The 23,678-nt window shown below is 37.1% G+C and overlaps 2 protein-coding genes across 2 annotated transcripts; both read left to right on the top strand.

The window, feature by feature from the left end:
* Positions 1-4,053: 4,053 nt before the first annotated feature.
* Positions 4,054-7,798, top strand: LOC106390519 (protein STRICTOSIDINE SYNTHASE-LIKE 1). The gene is made up of 3 exons (XM_048754438.1): positions 4,054-4,497; positions 4,724-4,978; positions 5,599-7,798. The coding sequence occupies exons 1-3, from the start codon at positions 4,214-4,216 to the stop codon at positions 6,167-6,169; spliced, it is 1,110 nt and encodes a 369-aa protein (XP_048610395.1). The 5' UTR covers positions 4,054-4,213; the 3' UTR covers positions 6,170-7,798.
* Positions 7,799-15,976: 8,178 nt separating this feature from the next.
* LOC106395008 (protein STRICTOSIDINE SYNTHASE-LIKE 2) lies at positions 15,977-23,635 on the top strand. The gene is made up of 3 exons (XM_013835545.3): positions 15,977-16,346; positions 22,529-22,795; positions 22,915-23,635. The coding sequence occupies exons 1-3, from the start codon at positions 16,072-16,074 to the stop codon at positions 23,498-23,500; spliced, it is 1,128 nt and encodes a 375-aa protein (XP_013690999.1). The 5' UTR covers positions 15,977-16,071; the 3' UTR covers positions 23,501-23,635.
* Positions 23,636-23,678: the final 43 nt, after the last annotated feature.

Below are 23,678 nucleotides of genomic sequence, written 5' to 3'. Positions count from 1 at the left end.
ATTTAATATGTACCAAATAAAAGTAAACATGTTAAGAAGTTCATTTAGAGTGCCAGTAGCCCAGTGGTAAAATACCTTGCCATTTGACCAACCAACCTGGGTTCGAATCCAGAGATCTACATATTTTTAATTTCAAATCATGTAAAACGACGTCGTTTTACATCATTTGAAAACGACGTCGTTTCACTTAACGCCAATAATAAACGACGTCAAATATTTCTGATAAATTTGTTGACGGCGTGCTAAATTGGCAAGTCAGCGAAAACATTGTTAATTAATTCTAAAGTCAATGAAATTTGGTGTTTTTTTTGTCAGCCCAAAAGTTTATGTTTATTTTGGCAATTCGTGCAAAGTTGAGGTTTCTTTAGGCCGAATTCTCATTTATTATCACAAAAGTAGAATCCTTGTAATAAGCAAAACAAAAGTAATTATTTGACTTGTTCTACACGAATACTAAGAACATACCATTTTACTTTGAAAATTTTCAACTTTATGACTTGACCTTTGAAAGAAACCCATTGTGTAATTTCCAAATCATATTCGACGAATATTTAGTATTTGACTAGTAAATTGTGATATGATTTTATATTCGGCTCAAAACTATATCCATGGGTATAAAAATAAGATTTAAGATTGGTATAAATGCAAAGTCAATGCACTAAATTATTAACGCATAGAGAGACGTCGGCATGTGACATGAAAGAAGATATGGTTGATCGCATCTGGTGGCCTCCACCTTTGATTTGCTTATTTTATTTTAGACATATTAATTTTGTCTAATTTTTCACAATCATTATTAAAATTTAACAATCTAGTATCTACTCTCCCTAATAATAAAACTCTATCAGAAACAGTATGTGGATCACGATATATTTTAGCATCTAAAACATTCATAGTGGCAAAATATGTTTGATGAGAAGACTCTTGATATCGCTTCTTTTAAGTTAACCACTTGACCATCATAGATTTTCATTTTCATTTTATATTTCTCATCATTTAAATCATAAATACATGCTAGTTGTGTGACAATTTAGGCCTGAGACTTATTATCCGATATCCGGATTCGATCCGAGATCCGCTCCGTATCCGCTCCGAAAATAGGATATCCGGGGTGCCCGGATCCGAATTCGGATAGTAAAATCTTGGATCCGTGCAAACCGAATCCGGATCCGGATATCGTAATTTTTAGGTCCGGATATCCGGATCCGGATCCGTATTTTTAAAATACATTAAATTTTTAAATTTTATTAATATTTATATTTGATATATTAATATTTATACATGAATTAATCTTATAATATTATATTTTAGTTTTACAATATTATAAACATATATAAATATATTTATAAATATTTAATTTATGTATTATATTAAAAAATAGTATTTTTTGTTAAAAAAATTAATATTTTTTGTTAAAAATTAATATTTTTTTGTTAAAAAATTAATATTTTTTGTTAAAAAATTATTTTTAATTATTTTGACGGATCCGGATCCGGATCCGGATATCCTCGGATAATAGAATATCGAGACGGATATCCGAAATCCGGATATCCGGAAACCACGAATCCGGATCCGGATATTAAATCCACGGATCCGACGGATCCGGATCCGAATCCGGATACCCTAAATTTTCCGGATATCCGGATCCGTCCCAGGGCTATGTGACATGTTAACTTATGGAAACTATGTTCCTTACAGTCACCTAATTATGGTTCTAGAAAAAGCAACCTAATTAATAAGAAAATGAATATTACGTGTGGACTGTGGTTGTACCCAACGGGTCTTATAATTGATGGAATATGTTAACATTGTATCTACCAATTATAGGCCTACATTATTATTAGTTTATGTAGTTATTTTTTCGGTGTGTATAAATTAGTGTTGAACCACGTTAGTTTTCGGTGATATCATTATTAATAACTAGATTTTATAAAAGAAATGAGCTTATATATGGTCCTAATACGGTGAACCAAACCTCGACCATTATTTAGGAGATACGACCGGACGTTGAGATCTACTTTGAGAATATTAACAGCTCAACTTGTCGACAAAAAAAAAGAAAAAACTCTAGTTATATAACTTTTGCATATTCCAATAACTTCGTTTGCTTGTGATCCATCTTATTTCCTTCTGAGTTACATGCTAACACTTTTGAGTGTAAGTAGATATAGGATCGTAAAGTTAATTTCATGTGGAATTTAATTAAGTTGAAATGTAGATAGTCCTTATGTTTCTTACCCCTATATGGTTTCACCATTAGTCCTTGAGGTCCGTAAAATACAAAATAGTAAACTAAATTTTAAAATACCCTTACAAGCGATGTTAAGACAATTGACTAGTGCCCCTCCGATAGAACACAAGGCCAATGTTTACCCACCAAATCTTTATATTTTATGCTACGTATCATTATGTTCGTGTAAACAACTTTTTTCCTTTTGATTATAAAGCTCACGTTAACTTTCTTTCTAACACCACAATTAATATCTTTATTTTGTTGTAGAGTGATGTTTGGTTATAATATCAAGGTTTAGTACCAATCTAGTGGAGTAGGGGATAGCAATAGAGATCCTATCTTGCCAAACTATCAACCTTTCTTGACACACGTATTTAAGAAAACAAATTTATGTCGATACATTTTTTTTTAAAAATGTTTGATTAGTAAATGTATATTATGGTGAGTATTCACGAGGTTTTTGAACAATGGTTACTTTGTTATGATATCAATCGTTCTATTTCGATGATATCATTAGAACATGATTAACCCGGGCTCTTAAATTGAAGTTCTTAACTTATGATTTGACATTCTTTTTTTTATGTTTTTCGGCTAAGAGTCTGGTTCTTATATCTCTTATTTAAGAGACGGTTCTTACCTTTTCTTAGTTAAAAGCTAAGAAACGGTTCTTAGTCGAAGCTAAGAACCTCATCCTAAGAACCGGGTTAATCATCGTCTTACACATGTATAATTGATACGTCTCTAAGGGTCACAATGGACTCTCTATCTAAGTATTAATATTAGGTATCTTGAGTGAGAGTATTAAGGGAATGATGTTTGATATATAATACGACCATTATCGGGCCCGTCTTGACATGTTATTGGGCTAAATTGGACTCGATATAAAAGTGAACCGAGCCTCATCTTCTATTTTCCCTTCGTTAGTATAATATAATGGGTTAAATAGCAAATACATGACATGGCTTATATCTGAAACTAATCCAAAGTCATGGGGTTGTTTCTTAAATTATTAGTTTTGAAATTATTCTAGACTTGGCACTGAAGAATGACAAAAATGTCTTACGTAACTCTTAAGCATCAGAAAAGGCTCGATAATAAGTTGGGCTCAAGTCAAGGATGATGCCCAGCCAAGCATCACCATCAAATAGTTATGATCTAAGAGCCGACTCTCTCAGGCTACAAGACCAACTCTCAATTCTGATTATTCTGAAACCTGGAATAGCTATTTCGTGACGATTTAGTATTGTTTATGTCCTCTCTATAAGAAAATTCAAGCTAATTGCTTTCCGGGGATTTTAACATATGACAATAAATCCATAAACTTTGATTGTAAATTAATAAGGAGAATCTTCGCAAATGAGTTATGAAAAACAATATGGTATTCAAGTATAAAAGAAGAAAACGTGAAGCAGACTAGTACTCCTTTTCTTTCCGACACAACCAGAATATTTTTCAAAAGAAAAAAAAAAGACAGAGAGACACGTCAAAAATATTCTGGAATGTCGTTCTTCCTTTTCACAAAGTGAGATTCTCACAAGATGCTGCATGGCAGAACGGTTGGTTTATCAATAAATATGATTAAAATTATACAAACCAAATATTTTTAGGAAAATCGCAAATTTAACTTTCAACTTGATAATTTAACAGTTGTACTAAATCTTTATTTCAATCCCTCTTACTTTTTTTTTGTCAGAAATCCTTATTGAACTCTAAGTCCATTTCGTCCATGTAAAAAACAACTAAATAGAAAAGTAATATTCGGAAAATACAGAAGTAAAAAAGATAAAGTAGTAATATTGGTCGCTTCTCTTCATCGCTTATGCTTTTCTCTATTCATTCCTTCTCTCTCACGTATTCTCAAACATGAAACATCCAACTAGTAAAGTAATCATGCATTTAATTGAGTAATTAGCCATTCCAAACTACACTTAAACACACACATTTTTCGGAAGAGAAGGTAAAGCTAGCAGCTACACAACAATGCCAATAAGCCGGAAATTTCGGACATGGGCCGTTGTTACGGCAGTTATAGCTGTCCTGGTCATCTTCGTCGGGCCATCCATCATCGGACCGGAGAGTATAGTGGGCTCGAAGAACGTCCTAACCAAGGCGACGATGATCCCGCTTCCCGTTGATGGACCGGAGAGCCTGGACTGGGACCCACAAGGGGAAGGCCCATACGTCGGCGTCACCGATGGTAGCATACTCAAATGGCGCGGTGCGGATCTTAGCTGGGTCAAATTCGCCTACTCAACTCCCGACAGGTTTGTTTAACTTGTATATGCCCAAAAGACTGAGTGTTTCCATGCACATATGTTTTCAGTGATGACTTTGTTCACTATTCCACAAGGATTAATAAAAACATTTACACATCGTAAATGTATATGGATATTAATTCAAAGGCTAGAATAAATCTGTTTATAGATTAATGATTATAGGAGTCACATACATGATAAATTTTCAATGTTTGTATTTGGTGTATAAATGAAGAGGGAACTGTTCGAGACATAAGGTGGAACCTGCGTGTGGAAGGCCCTTAGGCCTGAGCTTCGAAAAAAAATCGGGAGATTTGTACTTTTGTGACGGTTACTTAGGGGTAATGAAAGTTGGGCCTAACGGAGGATTGGCCGAGAAGGTCGTGGACGAGGTAGAAGGTCAGAAAATTATGTTTGCGAATCAAATGGATATAGACGAAGAAGACGATGCTATTTACTTCAATGATAGCAGCGACACCTACCACTTTGGGTATTATAACTTCACCTCTATATTACTTCCTTTAATTATCTATTTAATTCGGGAATCAAATTTGGGTTGTTTGTTAACGTTTTCCTTAAAATGTTTACAATAATATGCTTCCTGATAAACCCACGAGTTTTAGAATTTTATATTGCAAATTTGAAATTGTCTTAAAAGGGTAAATATTATTTTGCATTTATAAGTGAAGATAAAACTAAAGATAAAAGCACTTATGTTTTTATGATTTTGTGTGTGTTTTTTTGCATATAGGAAAACCGAAAACACCCAACGTAAAATAAGTTTCTCTTTTCATTTGCGTTTAGAGTTTTTTGTTTCCAAAAAATGTTAATAGTTTTTTTTTTGCTAAATAATAAGCATTATGTATATTGGAATATAATGGTGATGCAATGACAAATCATAAACTAGTAGGCTGGATATCATGAGCTTTTTAAAACAAGAAATTATATATTTAAGTACTAATTTTTGGTTTCATTATAACATGTAAACCCAAAGAAAAATCCACTTTTCTTTTTTACCAAGTTTTTTTTTTTTACCAAGTTATTAGTAAAACGTATAAATTTACTTTCTGTCGACATATGCTAAAATTATTACGTTCGTGCATGGATCAGGGACGTATTCTACGCGTTTCTGTGTGGCGAAAAGACGGGAAGAGCGATTCGATATGACAAGAAGACAAAAGAGGCCAAAGTTATAATGGACGGTCTACATTTCCCTAATGGTCTTGCCATAAGCAACGATGGTTCGTTCGTGCTTTCCTGTGAGGTTCCAACGCAACTTGTTCATCGATATTGGGTCAAAGGACCTAAAGCAGGGACCCGCGACATATTCGCTAAGCTCCCGGGTTACGCTGATAACATCAGGAGGACCGAGACAGGGGATTTTTGGGTTGCCTTGCATTCTAAGAAAACTCCGTTTTCTAGGCTTTCGTTGATGCATCCGTGGATTGGGAAGTTTTTCATGAAAACGTTGAATATGGACCTGTTGGTTTTTCTATTTGAAGGAGGAAAGCCTCATGCAGGTGCCGTGAAGCTCTGCGGCAAGACCGGTGAGGTTATGGAGGTTCTTGAGGATAGTGAAGGGAAGAACATGAAATTCGTAAGTGAGGTTCAAGAGAGAGATGGTAAGCTCTGGTTTGGGTCTGTGTTTCTGCCTTCTGTTTGGGTTCTCGATCGTCAGTGATCTAAAGTTACGGCTTCCTTGAACTGTTTTAAATCTGTACCGTCATTATAGAATCTATATTGTGCTCCTACACTGTCATTTTCCCATGTGTGTAGATTTGATAATTAATTTTTAAAAAGTATTTGCCGGTTCCGGTTAGGTTTGCACTTAAACTTATAAATCCTTTCAAGACTTTTGGTTTTATAATTTACTGAAATGTTGGCTTCCTCTCTTTTGTTAAAGGAGATTTTGATTTCCCTATGGTTCACTTCCATTTTTTTCTTTCAATTTGATTATATTTTCGAGTTTTAATGTTAATATATTCAACTAAAAAGTGAATTGTTAGATCCTATCTACAAGCTCAAAGAGAGGAATATCTAATGATGGAACAAAAAGTGCCAATTTAAAACGCATAATTTAAATAACCGAATAGCAATTTAACTAGCAAAGGTTACTATGCGCTTTCGCATGGCACTGTTGACACATTCAATGTAAGAAACGAATTTTTCAGTTTCAAATTCTTATTTATGTTGGCTATTACTTTTATATCCGAATATATTCTGGTAGGCCAAAGCTTCTTTTATGTATGTTTGTATACTTAGATCCCAGGATAAACATATTTGTATATATGAAAAATATATAATATAAGTTACGGTATATGAAAACAATTGGATACACAAATGCGAGAGATTGTTTTAAATTAAATCTTAATACATGAGATTCATTGAATTAATGACATAGATACCACTCAGAGCGAATCCATAAATAAATTTTTAAAATCCTTCTTTTTAGATCGAAATTTAAAATTTTTTTTATAAAATTAAAAAGTTGATAATTAAATTCGGATCCTTGTAAAAAAAACTACAATTATTATTACTGATCACAACGTTATCATCCTGGAAAGATATTGAGTCAATCAAGCAGGGCTAAGGAAAGGCACAAGCCCCAGTCAGCTATGTCGGAGGTAAAACTAGCAAGGTAGTCTCACGATCGGGCACTCATGCCCGTAAGTTGTCATTGTATACTCCCCGGGTCGGAAGGCGGCGGGGGAGGGAGGAGGACACTGGGCGGGATATATCAGCAGCGAATTCCCCGTAAAGATAGAGGCACCTATAAAAAAGATACTCCGAAGGCTTCGGGATCGAGGTATCATTAGCCGAAGAAGATCCTGGCCAATCCACGTGGCCTGCTTGACGAAAACGTCAGTGACGTAGACATCGTAAATTGGTCCACGGACATCGCGATAAGTCCTCTGTCCTACTACAGATGCCGCGACAACCTTTACCATGTCCGAACGATTGTCGACCACCAGATTCGCTGGTCTGCAATATTCACCCTAGCCCACAAGCACAAATCCTCGGCGCGGAATATAATCCCCAAGTACTCCAAAGACTCAAATATTGTAAATCAAGAAGTATGTTTTTTATTTATTAATTTTTCTTATTATTAAAATAAAAAAGAATGCACATGTATATATATATATGTCTTTTTTTCTTCTTTTCTTGTGGTACAGTTCTATTTGGAACATCACATGTTGTGCTCTACCAAAAATTAAATTTTTTTTTCAATGTAATCAATTTTTTTTTTATGCCTTTTTTATTTTTTTCTAAAATGTCTAAAATCTTTTTTACATCTTCTATGTGAAAATGTTCCATTTTGATAAGGTCTTCTAGACTGTTATTCAAAAGATCCAATAATGTATGTATATTGGACTTTTTGCGACAATTATAGATTCTGGGAGTAGTCCTACTTTACTATATGATGCCCTACTTTCCCGGTTTTCTGGAAGGTTCTACCTAGATGCCGGAGGAACTCATTCCCTCCGTTGTTGTTGTTATCTGTTGATTTCCTAGCTGACCTTCTTACTCCTGCCTACAGGGCATATCCCACAATAGGTATTAGCTTTTGACAATGATTACACGCTTATTATTCGCGTCACGTCAGATCTGTTTAATTAAATATTTGCAACTTGATAACTTCAAATATATTTTTCAAATAATTCACTCTTATTTAATAGATGAAAACAGAAGAATTTTTAATCTAGATCCATACAGTAACCTTGTTTTGAATCCATTCAAATTGAATTGGTATTTTCTTCTTTTGTTCTGTTCTCGTAATTTTCCTTGTTGCTTGGTTGGATGCCCTTCGCCCTGACCTTTTCGAAAGGGTTCAAGCCATAACACGCCCTACGTTCCTATTAAGATAAGAAGAAAGGAATCTCGTAGCGACCCTCCGATCCTCACGTAGTAGTTTAAGGGAAGAGAATGGAATGACTCGCAAAACAGCGTAGCAACCTACAAGCGAACGAACAAGCAGAAACAAGCTAGTCATGGGTGTGGTTCCTCTCCTTTCAGTCGAGTTGCTAAAGCACCTCGACGCTGTCAAGCTCTCTGTCTTGGTTAATGGTTCTCCAAAAGGATATTTCTCATGTTAGGCGGTGTGAGACAATCCCACCCGCGAGCTATACATTCTAACCTTCTTTGCCTAGCAAGATACCTCTAGTTCTCCCTTCGCTTGCCTATCTCAGTAGGAAATTTGAACAGTCTCCGATTTCAAAGGAATTCCTCGGCAAGAGCTATACCTTCAGGAACCGGAGCAATAACTGCTATAAAGGAAAGCGTTATAGGACAGAGGTGGCGATGAAGATCATGGAATCATAACAGCACAGAAAGTTCCCAACCACATACATATTTGACTGGAGTGAGACGATCCTTCTTTTTTCCTTTCGATAAGAAAAGCTAGGAGTGAGACCAAAGCAGCTTGTCTGCAACAAAAAGACTCAGAAGTGAGTGATCCATACCTTGACTGAAAAGTTACCAATTAGGTCAGTAGCTGGCCGAGTTGCTGATAGACCAAATAAGCACAGTAGCAGTTTAGAGCCGAAGGAGCTCTATTTTGGATTCTATAGCCTATGCGCTTGCCTTTACTTTAGGGGATCGAACCACCTGCAATTCCGAGTATAGGAGAGTCCAGTCAATAATAAAGTCACTACAAGAAAACATAAGCTTAACGAGGGCGGTTTTCCTCGTGAGTTCGTCGTTAAAGAGGCTTTACGACGAATTAGCGAGGAAACACGTTTGCTCGTTACTCATCCATCATAACACATATTTCCTCGCCAATTCATCGTAACTTAGCGAGGAAAATATTTTGTCGTAAAGACGAAGTACATCATTTCGTCGTAAAGACCACGTAAATATTCCACGTAAGGAGGTCATTATATTTCCTCGTAAATACCTCGAAACGAGTTCCTCGTAAACTACACGTAAATACCTTGAAAGTGTTTTCTCGCAAAATACACGTAACTACCACGAATGTATTTTCTCGTAAAATACTCGTTTATCTTTCCTCGTCATTTCCTCGTAAATGTTTTCTCGTAAAATACTCGTTTATTTTTTCTCGTCATTTCCTCGTAAGGTTTCCACGTAAATAGGTCGTACATTAGCTACGAATTTACTTTGTTTTTATTATTTTACAGAATTTAAAAATATAATTAAAAAAATAATTAAATTTATTTAATTCATTAAAAAAATTATAATTTAGAATAAAAATAAATCAATACAAAAATATTTTATATATAAATAATTTTGAATTTATAATACAACAACCGGAAAAAAAGAACTAAGGGTTGTTCATCGCCTGGTAGAATTCATCACTCCTCCTTGCAACATCCGCCTCGTTATGTATGTCGGATGACTCGCCTTGAATGGGATGTTGTTGTTGCATGTTCCTCAACATGGACTCCCATTCCGGATTTGTGGCCACTATAACGTCCAAGAAGCCCTCGACTCCACCCATACGAGATTTTGTCGCGGCCAACTCGTTACGCAGCTCAGTGACTTCATCATCCCATCGCTGACCATAAGACGATGTCGCTCTCGGAACATCGTCGACGGAACCAATCCCCAACGTCTGTCCCTTTTTTTTAGGGACAACCTTAAAAACAAAAAATAAATATTGTTAGTAAAAATTCAAGGTTAAATTAAATGAATAATAAAAAATTAAAATTTTAGAAAATTTACCTCCTCGTAAATCTTATCCACTTCAAGTGTGCATAAGGTGACAGATAATCCGTCGGTAGACTGCTGGGTCAGCTGGGTCTGGCGGTCTTCAACCCGAGCAACCACGTCGTTGTAGATTTGCTCGGACTTGCCATCTACAAATACGCTCGCCTTGTTCTTGTGGGTCCTCTCGTAAAGTTCCATAAGAGACGGGAGATGTCCCAAAAAATAAAAATATTTATTAAAAATAAGAAAGTTAGAATAAAAATATCTATTAAAAATTTTATTTAATAAAATATTTAATTACCATTTGCAAACGGATACCGGCGTGGGGTGTTTGGCCCGTAGTGTAAAGCATCGGCCCGTTTCCGTGCTCATCGACCGTGTTACGGGAGTTAGGGCAAGACTGGGCGATTCTAATAGAATCAGGAAGACGCCAATAACGGATGAGGCCATCCCACACATCCGTGGTGAGCTCAGCGGGTTTGCCACGCTCATACCCCTTCACGATCCAGTCACCCTTCCAGTTGGAAACTGTGTCCAACAAGCGAACTTTCGCCTTCGCGTTAAACTTCTTCCTCACCCTCTTCATGTACACTACGTACTTGCAAGTGCTTCATGTACGTTTGTTGGAAGTAGCTCCTCAAATGCAAAAGGCAGTAGTCGTTCCATAAAGACATGACAATCATGACTCTTCATCCCGGAGAACTTTTGACCATTTTCAACACATCTAGAGAGATTCGAAACATACCCATCGGGGAACTTCACTTCTGATGCCACCCAGTTGAACAACACCGACTTTTTTTCTGAAGATAATCTGAATATTGGAACGGGAACTTGTCCATTGCTTTTAATATGTAACTCGCTTCTTGAGCAAATATCCGGCAAGTCCAACCTCGATTTTATGTTGTCTTTTGTCTTCCCAGGGACATTCAATATTGTATTCATGATGTTCTCAAAGAAATTCTTCTCTATATGCATCACATCGAGGTTGTGGAGCATAAGAAGATCCTTCCAATATGGCAACTCCCAAAATATACTCTTCTTGTGCCAGTTGTGATGAACACCGTAAGAATCATGCATATTACGAGGGACATGCTAATTACCACCCCAACGAACTGTTTCGTTAGCTCCGTAGTAGTCGATTTGCGCTTCAATTTGTTCTCCAGTTAGGTATGGAGGAGGAGTGTCTCTCACAACCCTTTTGTGCCTAAAAAAATTCTTGTTTCTTCGGTAAGGATGGCCAATGGGAAGAAATCGAGGGTGACAATCAAACCAACTTGTCTTCCTACCATTCTTCAGTTGAAACGCATATGTCGTTCCATTACAATATGTACAAGTTAATCTCCCATGTGTAGTCCATCTAGACAACATCCCATAGGCAGAAAAATTACTTATGGTCCACAAAAGCATTGCTCGCATCATAAAATTCGTCTTCGTTGAACAGTCATACATCCTCACCCCTGTTGACCACAAATCCTTCAACTCTTTTATCAGTGGTTGTAGGAAAACATCCAGGGACCTTTTTGGATGGTTCGGACCAGGTATTAATATGGTCAAGAATAGCAACTCTCGTTGCATGCACATCTCCGGTGGCAGGTTGTATGGTGTAAGAAAGACTGGCCACAATGAATATTGTCTCCCTGACATTCCGAACGGACTAAATCCATCTGTGCATAGTCCGAGATACACATTCCGGCTATTGCTAGCGAAATCCAGATGTACTTTGTTGAAATGTTTCCAGGCTCTTACATCTGATGGATGAGTCATCTCACCATCCGTCTGAGTATGCTCGGCATGTCATCTCATCTTTCCAGCAGTCTGCTCTGATTGAAACAATCTTTTTAATCTATCTGTAATTGGTAGGTACCACATCCTTTGGTACGGTACCCTATTACGTCCACGTCCTTGCGGGTTGAATCGTGGCTTCTTGCAGAATCGACATTCTTCTAGCTTCTCATCATCTCCCCAATAGATCATGCAGTTGTCGATGCAAACATCTATCATCTCCGAAGGCAACTCACGACTATAAACCAGTTTCTGAATCTCATAATAAGAATCAGCAGACACATTGTCTTCCGGCAAATACTCTTTAAACAAGTCCGCCCATTCGTTCATGCAACTTTCAGGTAGATTGTGATCAGTTTTAATATTCATCATTCTAGCAGCTAACGACAATTTAGAGAGACCTTCTCTACAACTATTCTCTACAACTACTGTAAAGTGGTTTATTCGCCGCGTTTAACATTTCGTAAAACTTTTTTGCATCTATATTAGGTTCTTCATCTTCATCATGAGCTATGAATGCATCAGCTACCATATCATGAACACTATCATAATCTATCATCTCCTCCTGATGGTAACTATGTTCATTATGCAAATGATGATCAACCGGTTCTTTTTCGTGAAAATTGCTATTACTACTAGTAGCTTCATTTTGATCATAATTAAAACCTTCTCCATGTTGAAACCAGATATAGTAATTTGGCGTGAAACCTCTATTTATTAAATGCTTCCAAACATTTTAACGGTTTGCCAGTTTCGAATTGTTGCATTTCCGACAAGGACAGAACATCTTACCACTTTCTTGGGCGAGCGGTGTTGAATCTGTTTGATGCATAAATGTCTCCAGGCCCGCAAGGTATTCTTTCGCCACTCTCCCGTTAGCATCTCTATGCATATACATCCACTTTCGCAACTCGTAAATAGTCCCGGAGCCAGCCATTTTTTTTTCTTTCACGTTTTTTGTTGTTGGTGTGTTTAAAATGATGTTCAAACATCCATATTTATAGGAAATTTTGAATCTGGTAGTTGTAATTTTTCTATGAATTTACGACGAAAATTAATTAGGTGGCAAAAAAAAACGTGTACACCTACAAAGTTGGTGGATTCAAAATTTCCTCGCTAAATACACGTAAACTATTTCCTCGTAAAATACTCGTCAAATTACATTCACTTTACGACGAAACGCTTTTGTCGTTACTTTACGAGGAAATAACGATGACATTAGTTTTCCACGTAAGTTTTTCGTAAAATCGACGTAAATTTACGAAGATTGTTTTTCCTCATTAAATTTCCTCGTTAAGCATGTGTTTTCTTGTAGTGAGTCATGGTTGCAGCATCAGGTAAATGAGATCCAGATAAATGGCTTACTGTTCGGTCAACATTTTATGATTAGTAATTAGTAAAGCTCCGGCCGGTTCCTATGTGGTGAATAGGGATATATTTAGTATTAAAGACATGCGAGTGCTCCGTTATATATATATATATATATATATATAAATTTCGAAGTTCAAAAAAAAATCTGAAGTTCATAAACCAATCTGAAAAGGTGCGAGGCTTATGACCAGCCTGTGCAGTTCAGACCACTAACCATAATAGACAAGATAAAAACGGGATACTTGTAAACAATATGTGGTCACATTCTTGTTCTCTTCTACTAATATGGTTGTCACATTCTTTTATATGATTATTTCCTTTAATTGACTCTGATGTTTATGGCATTGTTTGTTTGGATGGGTTTGATGGCAAACAAAAATTTTAAAATGGTCAGAATTCAGAAGGCAACACAACGAATAGGATGTTTTTACCAAAAAAACGAATAGGTTGCTGAGTGGGGCTGCATGCCTTTTCTTTTTCTGTCCATTGCCCCCCTTCTCCTGCGATTCACCTCCTCCAACCTCCTTTGTCTTTTTTTAATTATTATAATTATAATTATTATCATTAAAAAATTATGTTTTATTTATGCCTAAAAAATCAAACAAAAGCATTTATTATTTGGTGAACAAAAAAACATTTATTTTTTGTTACAAAATAAAATGTAAGTATTAAGATATTGATCGCGTTGTGGTTTTATATTATTTTTGGTTTTAAATGTTTAAATTTGAGCAATTTTCTCAAGTAACCATTTTAATTTTTTTTTGTCACAAAAATAGTATTTAATTAGAAAAATAACCAAAATAATCATTTTTATTTTGAAAATTTTAATATAAATGTTCTATTTTTTTAATTTGAAATCATATTTTCAAAATTCAACTCTTTAATTCTAAACCTTAAATCTAGATTAGTTAATGCTATGATATAAATGTATTTTTGTCTTTTACCTCTTCCATTCTTCCTCATTCAACGTTTAATTTTCTGTGTAAGGAAAATGTTAATTTTCCATATATAATTTGTTTTGGTCGTCGAATAACATTACTTTACCCAAACCTGTAAAACTGATGCTAATTAGATAAACATCAAATCTGCAGAATTTTTTGGGGAAAATTACAGAGAATACGCAAAATATATCTACTTTTAATACAATGATCTAAATGTGATCCCTCGATCTCCGGCGTTTTGTAAGCAATCATACCATCTACATGTATACTATGCATAAAAAATCACAAACATACTCCATCTAACTAGATCTGGACTGGCGTATCCGAGCGGGTCATGTTTTCAATTTTATTAAAAAATAAATTACAGAAAACATGTACTTAGATTAGTTTTTTATTTTAAACCTGTTGTAACTTTTTTTCGCCGGAATCTGCATAATTTGAACCCCAGACCTCATGGTGTAGAAGCATTAATGAACCATTAATCAAACCACTGGACCAAGGAGGCTTCCACGTACTTACATTAGTTATTAAAATAATTTTATTATATATATGCATTCGGTTGGGCAGGTTTTGATTCAAAAAAAAAGCTAATTAATAGATATATCTAAAAAATGTTGGTTTGTAAAGAAATAAAAATATATAATTAAAAGTGTTGGTTATTTTATTTCCTAAAACATTCAACTTATAAGGAAGGAATAATTTAATAGATACATGTGGGTATAACTTTATAGTATAAGGATATATTTAATTTAAAATCTTACAAAAATAATTGGGTCCAAGTGAATGTTTTTGTTTTAATAAGAGAAATATAATACTCCTTCCGTTTTTTTAATATAAATCGTTTTAAAGAAATTTTTTTGTTTCAAATTATATGACGTTTTCGTTTTTCTATGTAAAATTTATTAACACTTAATGTTATATGACCAATGATAATATACATTCTATTTTATTATTGGTTGATTTGTGGTTAGGTAAATAATTAATAATGTTTTTGTTTAGAAAATATAAAAAAATAATGATTTTCTTAATCTACGTGCACAATTATAAAACGACTTATATTAAAAACAGAGAGAGTATGAATTTTACTTTTTTTTGTTTAAATGTTTATTTATAGACAATTTAGAAATGAATAATCATATTATATATAATCATTTTTTTTTTGATAATCCAGGGGTTCCCCGCTTCGCGGGTCATTCCCCTGGGTCCGGTCAGACAGCGGTCCACTTCACCCGGGAGGACTTTACCTAGGTTGGATCGAACCCAGTACCGCTTTGGTGTCCAGAAGAGGCAGGGTAGTTTCCGCATGGGGAGGGAATCGAACCCGGATGGTGGTTGCCACCACAGGCCCGTCCTGCCACTTGGACTACCTCGTCCGGACAAATTATATATAATCATTGAAACTTTATATGTCATATATGCATAATTGATACACGAATTGAGGCAGACTAGAAGAATATATTGTTTGATTTCTTTGTAATCTCATTCCATAAACGGCAAAACTTTTATCTTGACAATGTTAGTTACGTGAGTAGTATCATGTATGAATGTCTGGTAAGTAAGAAGGAAATGTATCTTTCATAATAAAGCAGTAAGAAAGAAATGTTTGAACAGAAAAAAATTAACATATGAACTAACAAATGCATGATGACGAATGCATGATCCACGAACCCCAAGAATACAATAATATAACTATTTAGTGTTGAGTTTTTGACACGAAGTCGACATGTATAAGAATAACTATTTATTAATTTTGACATTAGTTTATATATAAGAGAATAATCACTCTTACCACAAGCCACAGTTTAGGGTGGGAAGAAAAGGGAGAATGATGAAACTCTTCTTTGTGTTGGCGATATCATTTGCCCTTCTCTTAAGCCTCTTCGATTCTTCTGGCGAGAGTCCAAAACATGGAGAGTCAATGTTGACAGTTCATTTCCCTGACTTCCATCTGATTCCTACCACCGGCGCTTTGGGACCGGAGAGTTTCGCCTTCGATTTCTACGGCGACGGTCCATTCACCGGTTTATCTGATGGTCGAATTGTTAAGTGGACAGCTAATGAGAGTCGTTGGATGGATTTCGCCGTCACCACTCCAACAAGGTACACAATTATTTCTCCTTTTCATTTTCCACTTTTATTGGGAATGTATCTTCATAATAAACCCTGGGTATTTGAATTTGTTTTGTAAGTCTTTTTCGTGCACACTATAGGTTTTGATAGAGTAGCGTAGATAGCCTTTTGAATGTTTTTAGGTGATATATATCAATCTTAACTGTGTATTTGTGATCAAAATGTAGAAATTGGATAAGATTGTCAATTCAAATTTGGTTGATATAAGTTGAAGTTGAGCCAAAAAAAATTGAACCGAAAAATAAAGCAAAATCCTTCAACTGTATCCAACTAACTCCCTTTGCCCTACCGAGATAAACGATCTAAATTATCAGAATAATAAAATTATCCTTTGAAATGCCAACAGTGTTTGACTTTAATCTTTTGAATATAACTAAACTATTTATGATACAATTAGTTATGAGTTCCTGACCAAATGAAAGGTACTTCTTTTGTTTCTGCATATGTACTTCAGTTTTCACGTGGTCAACTTGGCTGTTTTGAGTTGCAAGTTTAACTTTCTGAATCACAATTTGTTATCTGGGCATGCATGTGAAGTTCCCATTTTGAAGGGATCTTAAAATTCAATTTCCATGTGCATTGATTATATATATATGCACATTTGACTATGCAACTTAATTGCTTCTTTAGTTTCCTTTGATTATTTTATCTGTTGCTGTGTGAAAATGCTGCATTCTTCTTCTTTTTTTTTAACTTACATTCTTTTTATTTACTGGAGTCATGAGTACACAACCAAGATGGGAAATTTGATATTGACTTTTTGGTGGTCCAGATCTGTGCTAAAACTGTTATATTTTCTATACACGTTTTCAGAAAGATTACAGCATATTTTAGATAGACAGCAATGCATTTATTCAATATACCACTAAGCAAAAGGATGGAATAACAATCATTGTAAAGCAAAGTAATGCTGAATATTTTGTGTTATTGATCGTGAGCTTGGAGCTCTGTATATACAACTCGACTTTGGCCTTATCTACTTAGCCGACTATATTAGAGATAAACTCTTTAATATTTACATCATTATCTAAATATTACATATCATTATCTCATTATCACAACACTCCCCCTCAAGTTGGAGTATGCGTACTACAAATGCCCAACTTGGACATAAGATGATTGAACTGAACCTTCCCCAAAGCTTTTGTTAAAACGTCCGCCAGTTGCTCTTTAGTACCAATATGTGTTGCAGTAATCACTCGTGACTTCAGAGCATCACGCATACGATGACAATCGATCTCTACGTGTTTAGTGCGTTCATGAAATACCGGATTCGTGGCTTTATATATCGCGGACTTACTATCACAATAAAGACGAGATGGAGTTTTTTGCGTGAAACCCAAATCCCTCAAGAGCTGTCGCAGCCATTGCACCTCATGAGTTGCAATAGACATGGCGCGATACTCTGCCTCGGCCGAAGAATGCGACACTACTTTCTGTTTCTTTGTTTTCCAAGAAACTGGAGAACCTCCTATCATGGCAACATAAGCAGTCAACGACCTTCTAGTTAGTGGACACGCCGCCCAATCAGCGTCGCAGTAGATGGAGACCTGCAGATCCGTTTCTGATTTGAGCAATATCCCTTGCCCGACTGTCCCTTTGAGAAACCGCACCACACGCAGTGCTGCTTCCATATGACCTTCTCGTGGTTTCTGCATGAACTGAGACAGTATATGTATTGAGTAAGATATATCAGGTCGCGTATTAGTAAGGTAGATGAGCCTTCCTACTAGACGTCTATAACGCGCCGGTTCAGCCGTGAAGGGGCTGTCGTCTCTAGCAAGATGATGATTCTGTTCCATGGGAGTTGCAACAGGCTTTGAATCAACCTGATCAGTCTCCTTAACAATGTCCAAAGCATACTTTCTTTGACTCAGCACAAAACCTTCTTTATTACGCCCAATCTCGATTCCAAGAAAGTACTTCAACCTCCCTAGATCTTTCATGTGAAAACATTCACCAAGATAGCCTTTAAACTTTGTAATTGCTTCACCATCATTCCCACAAACAATGAGATCATCCACATAAATCAACACTCGAATCTCAACAGTACCACGTGAGTAAATGAACAAAGAATAATCGGACAGAGATTGAACAAACCCTGCCTTGATCAGTGCCTTTGTGAGCTTTTCAAACCAACACCGAGGAGCTTGCTTTAGTTCATAAAGAGATTTATGTAACCGACACACTTTGTTTGGATCTGAGTTATTGACACCCTGCGGAAGCTTGATATACACTTCTTCCTCCAAATCACCATGGAGAAAAGCGTTGTGCACATCCATCTGATGTACCTCCCAATCCTGAGTAGCTACTATCTTCAATAGGCTTCGTACCGTAGTCATTTTTGCAACTGGAGCAAACGTTTCATCATAATCACAACCAGCTTTCTGGCGGTTTCCAAGCACCACCAACCTTGTCTTGAACCGTTCCACAGTCCCGTCAGCATTATATTTGATTTTAAAGACCCACATTGTTCCCAAAGCCACTCGGCCAGGAGGCAAATCAACCACGCTCCAAGTGTGTGCGACCTCTAGTGCATCAACTTCTTTGTAAACAGCTTTTGTCCACCTCTTATCACGCATAGCTTCTTTAAAATTCTTAGGCTCACTATCAGCACAAACAGCTGCAAGAAAAGCTTTGTGTCCGCCAGAAAATTGTTCATCTGAAATATATTCAGTAAGTGGGTACAAAGTATTACCTGAGACAGGGTCGAAGTAGACACTGAAAGAGCGATCGGTGGTGAGGACGTGAGGGGTACTATTACTGCATGCTGTCTTGTAGGTGACGTAATCGTTTAACCTTACAGAAGGTTGTTTAACACATTGTCCTCTACCAAGCGAGCTCTCTGTTTCCGGCGGAGTATTTGCTGGAGCTTCTACTGGAGCTACATTGTCTTGTTCATTAGTACTCGAAACCTCTGGCCCAACTTCAATGATTGCAGAGTCCTGTGAGGCTAGTGTTTCCTCAGACTGATCGACATTACTCCCCCTAGCCTCAACAACCTCCACATCGCTTGTTACCAACTCATCATCAAAACTCTCCATACTGACAGGAGAGGGCTTCTCTGCGACAACTTCAGAAAATGGAAACTTTTCCTCTCTGAAAACTACATCCCGAGACACAAAAAACTCACCGGTTTCCAAATCATATAACTTCCAACCCTTTTTCCCGAAAGGATATCCGACAAACACACACTTTCTACTGCGAGGAACAAACTTGTTCTTGTCGCGTAGTTGCTTATGTGCAAAGCACAAAGAGCCAAACACTCGTAGCTTCGAGTACGATGGAGTGGACCCGAACAACACCTCATGAGGACACTTTCCTTTCAGTATTCTGGTTGGAGTAAGATTAATGACATGAGCCGCTGTAAGCACAGCTTCCCCCCAGAACTTGATTGGCATCTTCGCCTGAAACATCAATGATCTCGCTACGTTTAACAAATGACGATGTTTCCTTTCTACTCTACCGTTCTGCTGCGGCGTTCCCACACATGAAGTTTGATGTATTATCCCTTTTGACTTGAAAAATGAGCCAAGGCACACAAACTCTGTGCCATTATCACTTTGAACCTTCTTGATTCGCTTTCCAAACTGTGTCTCTGCATAAGCGTAAAATTTCTGCACCACTTCTTTAACTTCTGATTTCTCGAGAAGCAAATAGGTCCATACAGTACGTGAATAGTCGTCTACCACGGTTAAAAAATATGAAGCTCCGTTAGAGGCCTGAACTCGATATGGCCCCCAGACATCAATATGAATCAACTCAAAACATGCTTTAGTTTTATTAAACTTTCGGGAAACAAATCTCTTGCTTGCTTAGCCTTAAAACAGACCTCACATGAATCTAAACTTGCAGAATCTTTAACACCAGAAAACACAGATAAAGAAGATTAAACTGAAAACCCTGGATGTCCGAGTTGCTGATGCCACAAAACCTTATCCTCGACCTTCGCAGCTTTGTTGACACGAGCAGCTTTAGCATCCGTGAAATAGTACACCCCATCACGCTCCTCACCTGCTCCAATCAGCGTCCTCGAACACCGGTCCTGCAAAATACACAACGTATCTGTGAAAAACGCAAAACAATTTGATTGCTTGAGGAGTTTCGAGACAGAGATCAATGAGTAATTCAAGTCTGGTACGTATAAAACTCCATATAACGAGATACGGTCGGACAAAGGCAACACGCCTATCTTCTTTGCAACCGTACTACTTCCATCAGCAAATCCGATCTTACATGAAGAGATATCTTCAAGATTAATAAGTAGATTGATATCACCAGTCATATGGTGCGATGCTCCTGTATCAAGTATCACATCTCCCAATTTCTTACCAGACATTTTATCTGAACTACCACTGGGCTTCTCCTGGAGTATCTGACTTATAGCTCTCCATTGCTCTGCGGTAAGCTCAGGAATTGTTGCACCGGGATTGGCACTGGTAGCGTAAGCAGCGTTAGACTGACCCCTTCCTCTGCTTGCTCCACTGCGTCCTCCTCCTCTACTTGTACCACGAGTTCCTCGTCCTCCTCGTTCTGTAAACCACTCAGGATAGCCGATCAACTGCCAACATGTGTTCTTATCGTGACCGGTTCTACCGCAATTTGAGCAACTTCTATCTTTTCCTCTGTTTTGTGAGTTTGACGTTGATGAACCAAACTCATCACGCACTCCTCCACGTCCTCCACTCAAATCACCATTACTATTTTCACGCCGAGACACAAAACCAACGGCATCTTGCTGTTGTTCCCGTGTCTTTGCTGAATTCAAGCGATCCTCCTCTCTAACTATCTTGTTGTGTGCCTTTCCAAGATCCGGTAGAGCGTCTGCTTCGATTATGGCCGTAACAACATGCCCAAAACGTGATTCATCTAGCCCCATAACAAATTGATGAACACGTTCATCCTCTCTTTCCTTCTCGTAAAGAGCTGCTGCATCTCAGGTACACGTAGGTGGTGGTTGATATGTTTGCAACTCCTCCCACATCTTCGCAAGTCGCCCATAGTAATCGATCACCGCGTCTCCATCTTGCCTACACGAGGCAAGCTTTGCCATCAACTGATGAACTCGCACCTTATTCCCCACTGAGAACCTTTCTCTTAGATTCTCCCAAAGCTTGTGTGCGTCAGTAATAAAGGTCACGGTCGACCTTACTTTTGGTTCGATCGACGTCCTCAGCCAACCGACAATCATAGAATTGACACTAAGCCAACTTTCCAAGTCTACGTGTCCCTCAGGCGGCTTCTGCAACGTACCATCAACGAAACCTGCCTTCCTTTTGGCTTGAAGTGCGTTCAACATCTTCGTAGCCCACTCGTTATAATTTTCACCTTTCAACTGAACAGAGGTGATCAAAGCTCCTGGATTATCAGAAGCAAAGATTGAATAAGGAGAACTTGCTCCCTTTTCGCCGGTCACGCCAGCCACAACTACCTTGTCGTCTCCCATGATCGTAGATGATGATCACAAAGAGAGATAAGTTATGAAAAGAAGAAAAAAACGAGTATAAATCTTTAGTTGGATCTATGCTCTGATACCATGTAAAGTAAAGTAATGCTGAATATTTTGTGTTATTGATCGTGAGCTTGGAGCTCTTTATATACAACTCGACTTTGGCCTTATCTACTTAGCCGACTATATTAGAGATAAACCCTCTAATATTTACATCATTATCTAAATATTACATATCATTATCTCATTATCACAACAATCATGTAAAGAAAATTAAACAACTAAGGTCTTATTGTGTTTCATGGTATAGACAGGGAGATCATAAACATCATTTCCTCCAGGAGACACAACAAGCGCTTCAGGCCTCTCATGACCCTTTGGTTGAGATAAAACTAGCTTACCTATCTTTTGTTGGTGTTTATTTCTTTTGTCTCATCTTGTTTTTATTCTTTTTTGCCAAGATGGTGCAGAACTAAGGTCTTTACTTTGTAAAATTTTCCTTTCATCTATGATATTTACAATTTAGCAAAAAAAAAAAAAAAATTAAACAACTCATTAAACCCAGCGTTGATGGTAGCCTTGATATAAAAGAATAGTTATAGTTATGAAAATAGTTACTTATGATGGGATCTGTTCATTGTTCACACTTAGGGTTCCTTAACACTTGGATGACTATTGTATTTAACGTTTTAATTAAATGCAGAGAAGGTTGCGAGGGCCCGCACGAGCACCAACGAACGGAACATGAGTGTGGTCGACCATTGGGCCTGGCCTTTGAAAAATCCACTGGTGATCTTTATATTGCCGATGCTTATATGGGACTTCTTAAAGTTGGTCGAGAAGGTGGTTTAGCCAATCAAGTATCTACACGTCAGCTGGATAAGCCCCTTAGGTTTACCAACGCTGTGGAAATAGATCCACGGACTGGAGTTGTCTACTTCACTGATAGTAGTTCGGTTTATCAACGAAGGTAAAATTCTGCAAATATCTTTTTCCTTTTTTTTTTTTTTATAACTTAAAATTCTGCAAATATTCGATCATTCATGATTCATCTTACATATAAGAGCGTAAATTGTTTAATTTTTTCAGGAATTATATAGGTGCAATAATGAGTGGGGACAGAACCGGTAGATTGATGAAATACGATCCAAATACGAACCAAGTGACAACTCTTCTAAGCAACCTTGCGTTCGCAAACGGCGTTGTTATGAGCCAAAACGGGGATTACCTTCTCGTGGCAGAGACTGCCACATCTCGAGTCCTACGCTACTGGCTCAACGACAGGTCGGTTTCTAAATCTCACGAGAAGTATGAGATTTTCGCGGAGGGGCTCCCTGGGTTCCCCGACAACATAAAGAGGTGTCCACGTGGTGGATTTTGGGTAGGCCTGAATACAAAACACTCAAAGCTGACAAAGTTCGCCATGTCGAATGCCTGGCTAGGACGCGCCGCTTTGGGCTTGCCGGTGGACTGGATGAAAGTTCATTCGTATTGGGCTAAGTACAAAGGGAACGGGATGGCCGTGAGGTTGAGCGAAGGTAGTGGCGTAATATCGGAGGTTTTCCAGGGTACAATTGGAAATAAGTGGATCTCTATAAGTGAGGTGGAGGAGCGTGATGGAACTCTATGGGTTGGATCGGTGAATACTCCCTACACTGGAGTGTATAAAATCTAAACAAATCTTCAATTGTTATTCATACAACATATAATGATACTTTCTACATTTCAATTTATTTGATGTTTAAGAATTTTTTTGTGCAAAATAAGTAATGTTCTCATTGTTTTAAATAAAAATTTAATGTTTTTTGTATTTATGACCAATTATATAGTATTGTAGATTTTTATTAGTTTAC

This window comes from Brassica napus, chromosome C4, assembly GCF_020379485.1.
Source record: "Brassica napus cultivar Da-Ae chromosome C4, Da-Ae, whole genome shotgun sequence".
NCBI classification, from domain to species: Eukaryota; Viridiplantae; Streptophyta; class Magnoliopsida; order Brassicales; family Brassicaceae; genus Brassica; species Brassica napus.
This window is presented reverse-complemented; position numbering and strand designations above follow the sequence as displayed.

Excerpts from the sequence above, each read along its gene's own strand:
- LOC106390519 (XM_048754438.1), top strand. The coding sequence starts at position 4,214 with ATGCCAATAAGCCGGAAATTTCGGACATGGGCCGTTGTTACGGCAGTT. Across the intron at positions 4,498-4,723 it reads GCCTACTCAACTCCCGACAG|AGGGAACTGTTCGAGACATA; the intron begins GTTTGTTTAACT and ends GTATAAATGAAG. Across the intron at positions 4,979-5,598 it reads AGCGACACCTACCACTTTGG|GGACGTATTCTACGCGTTTC; the intron begins GTATTATAACTT and ends TGCATGGATCAG.
- LOC106395008 (XM_013835545.3), top strand. The coding sequence starts at position 16,072 with ATGATGAAACTCTTCTTTGTGTTGGCGATATCATTTGCCCTTCTCTTA. Across the intron at positions 16,347-22,528 it reads GCCGTCACCACTCCAACAAG|AGAAGGTTGCGAGGGCCCGC; the intron begins GTACACAATTAT and ends AATTAAATGCAG. Across the intron at positions 22,796-22,914 it reads AGTTCGGTTTATCAACGAAG|GAATTATATAGGTGCAATAA; the intron begins GTAAAATTCTGC and ends TAATTTTTTCAG.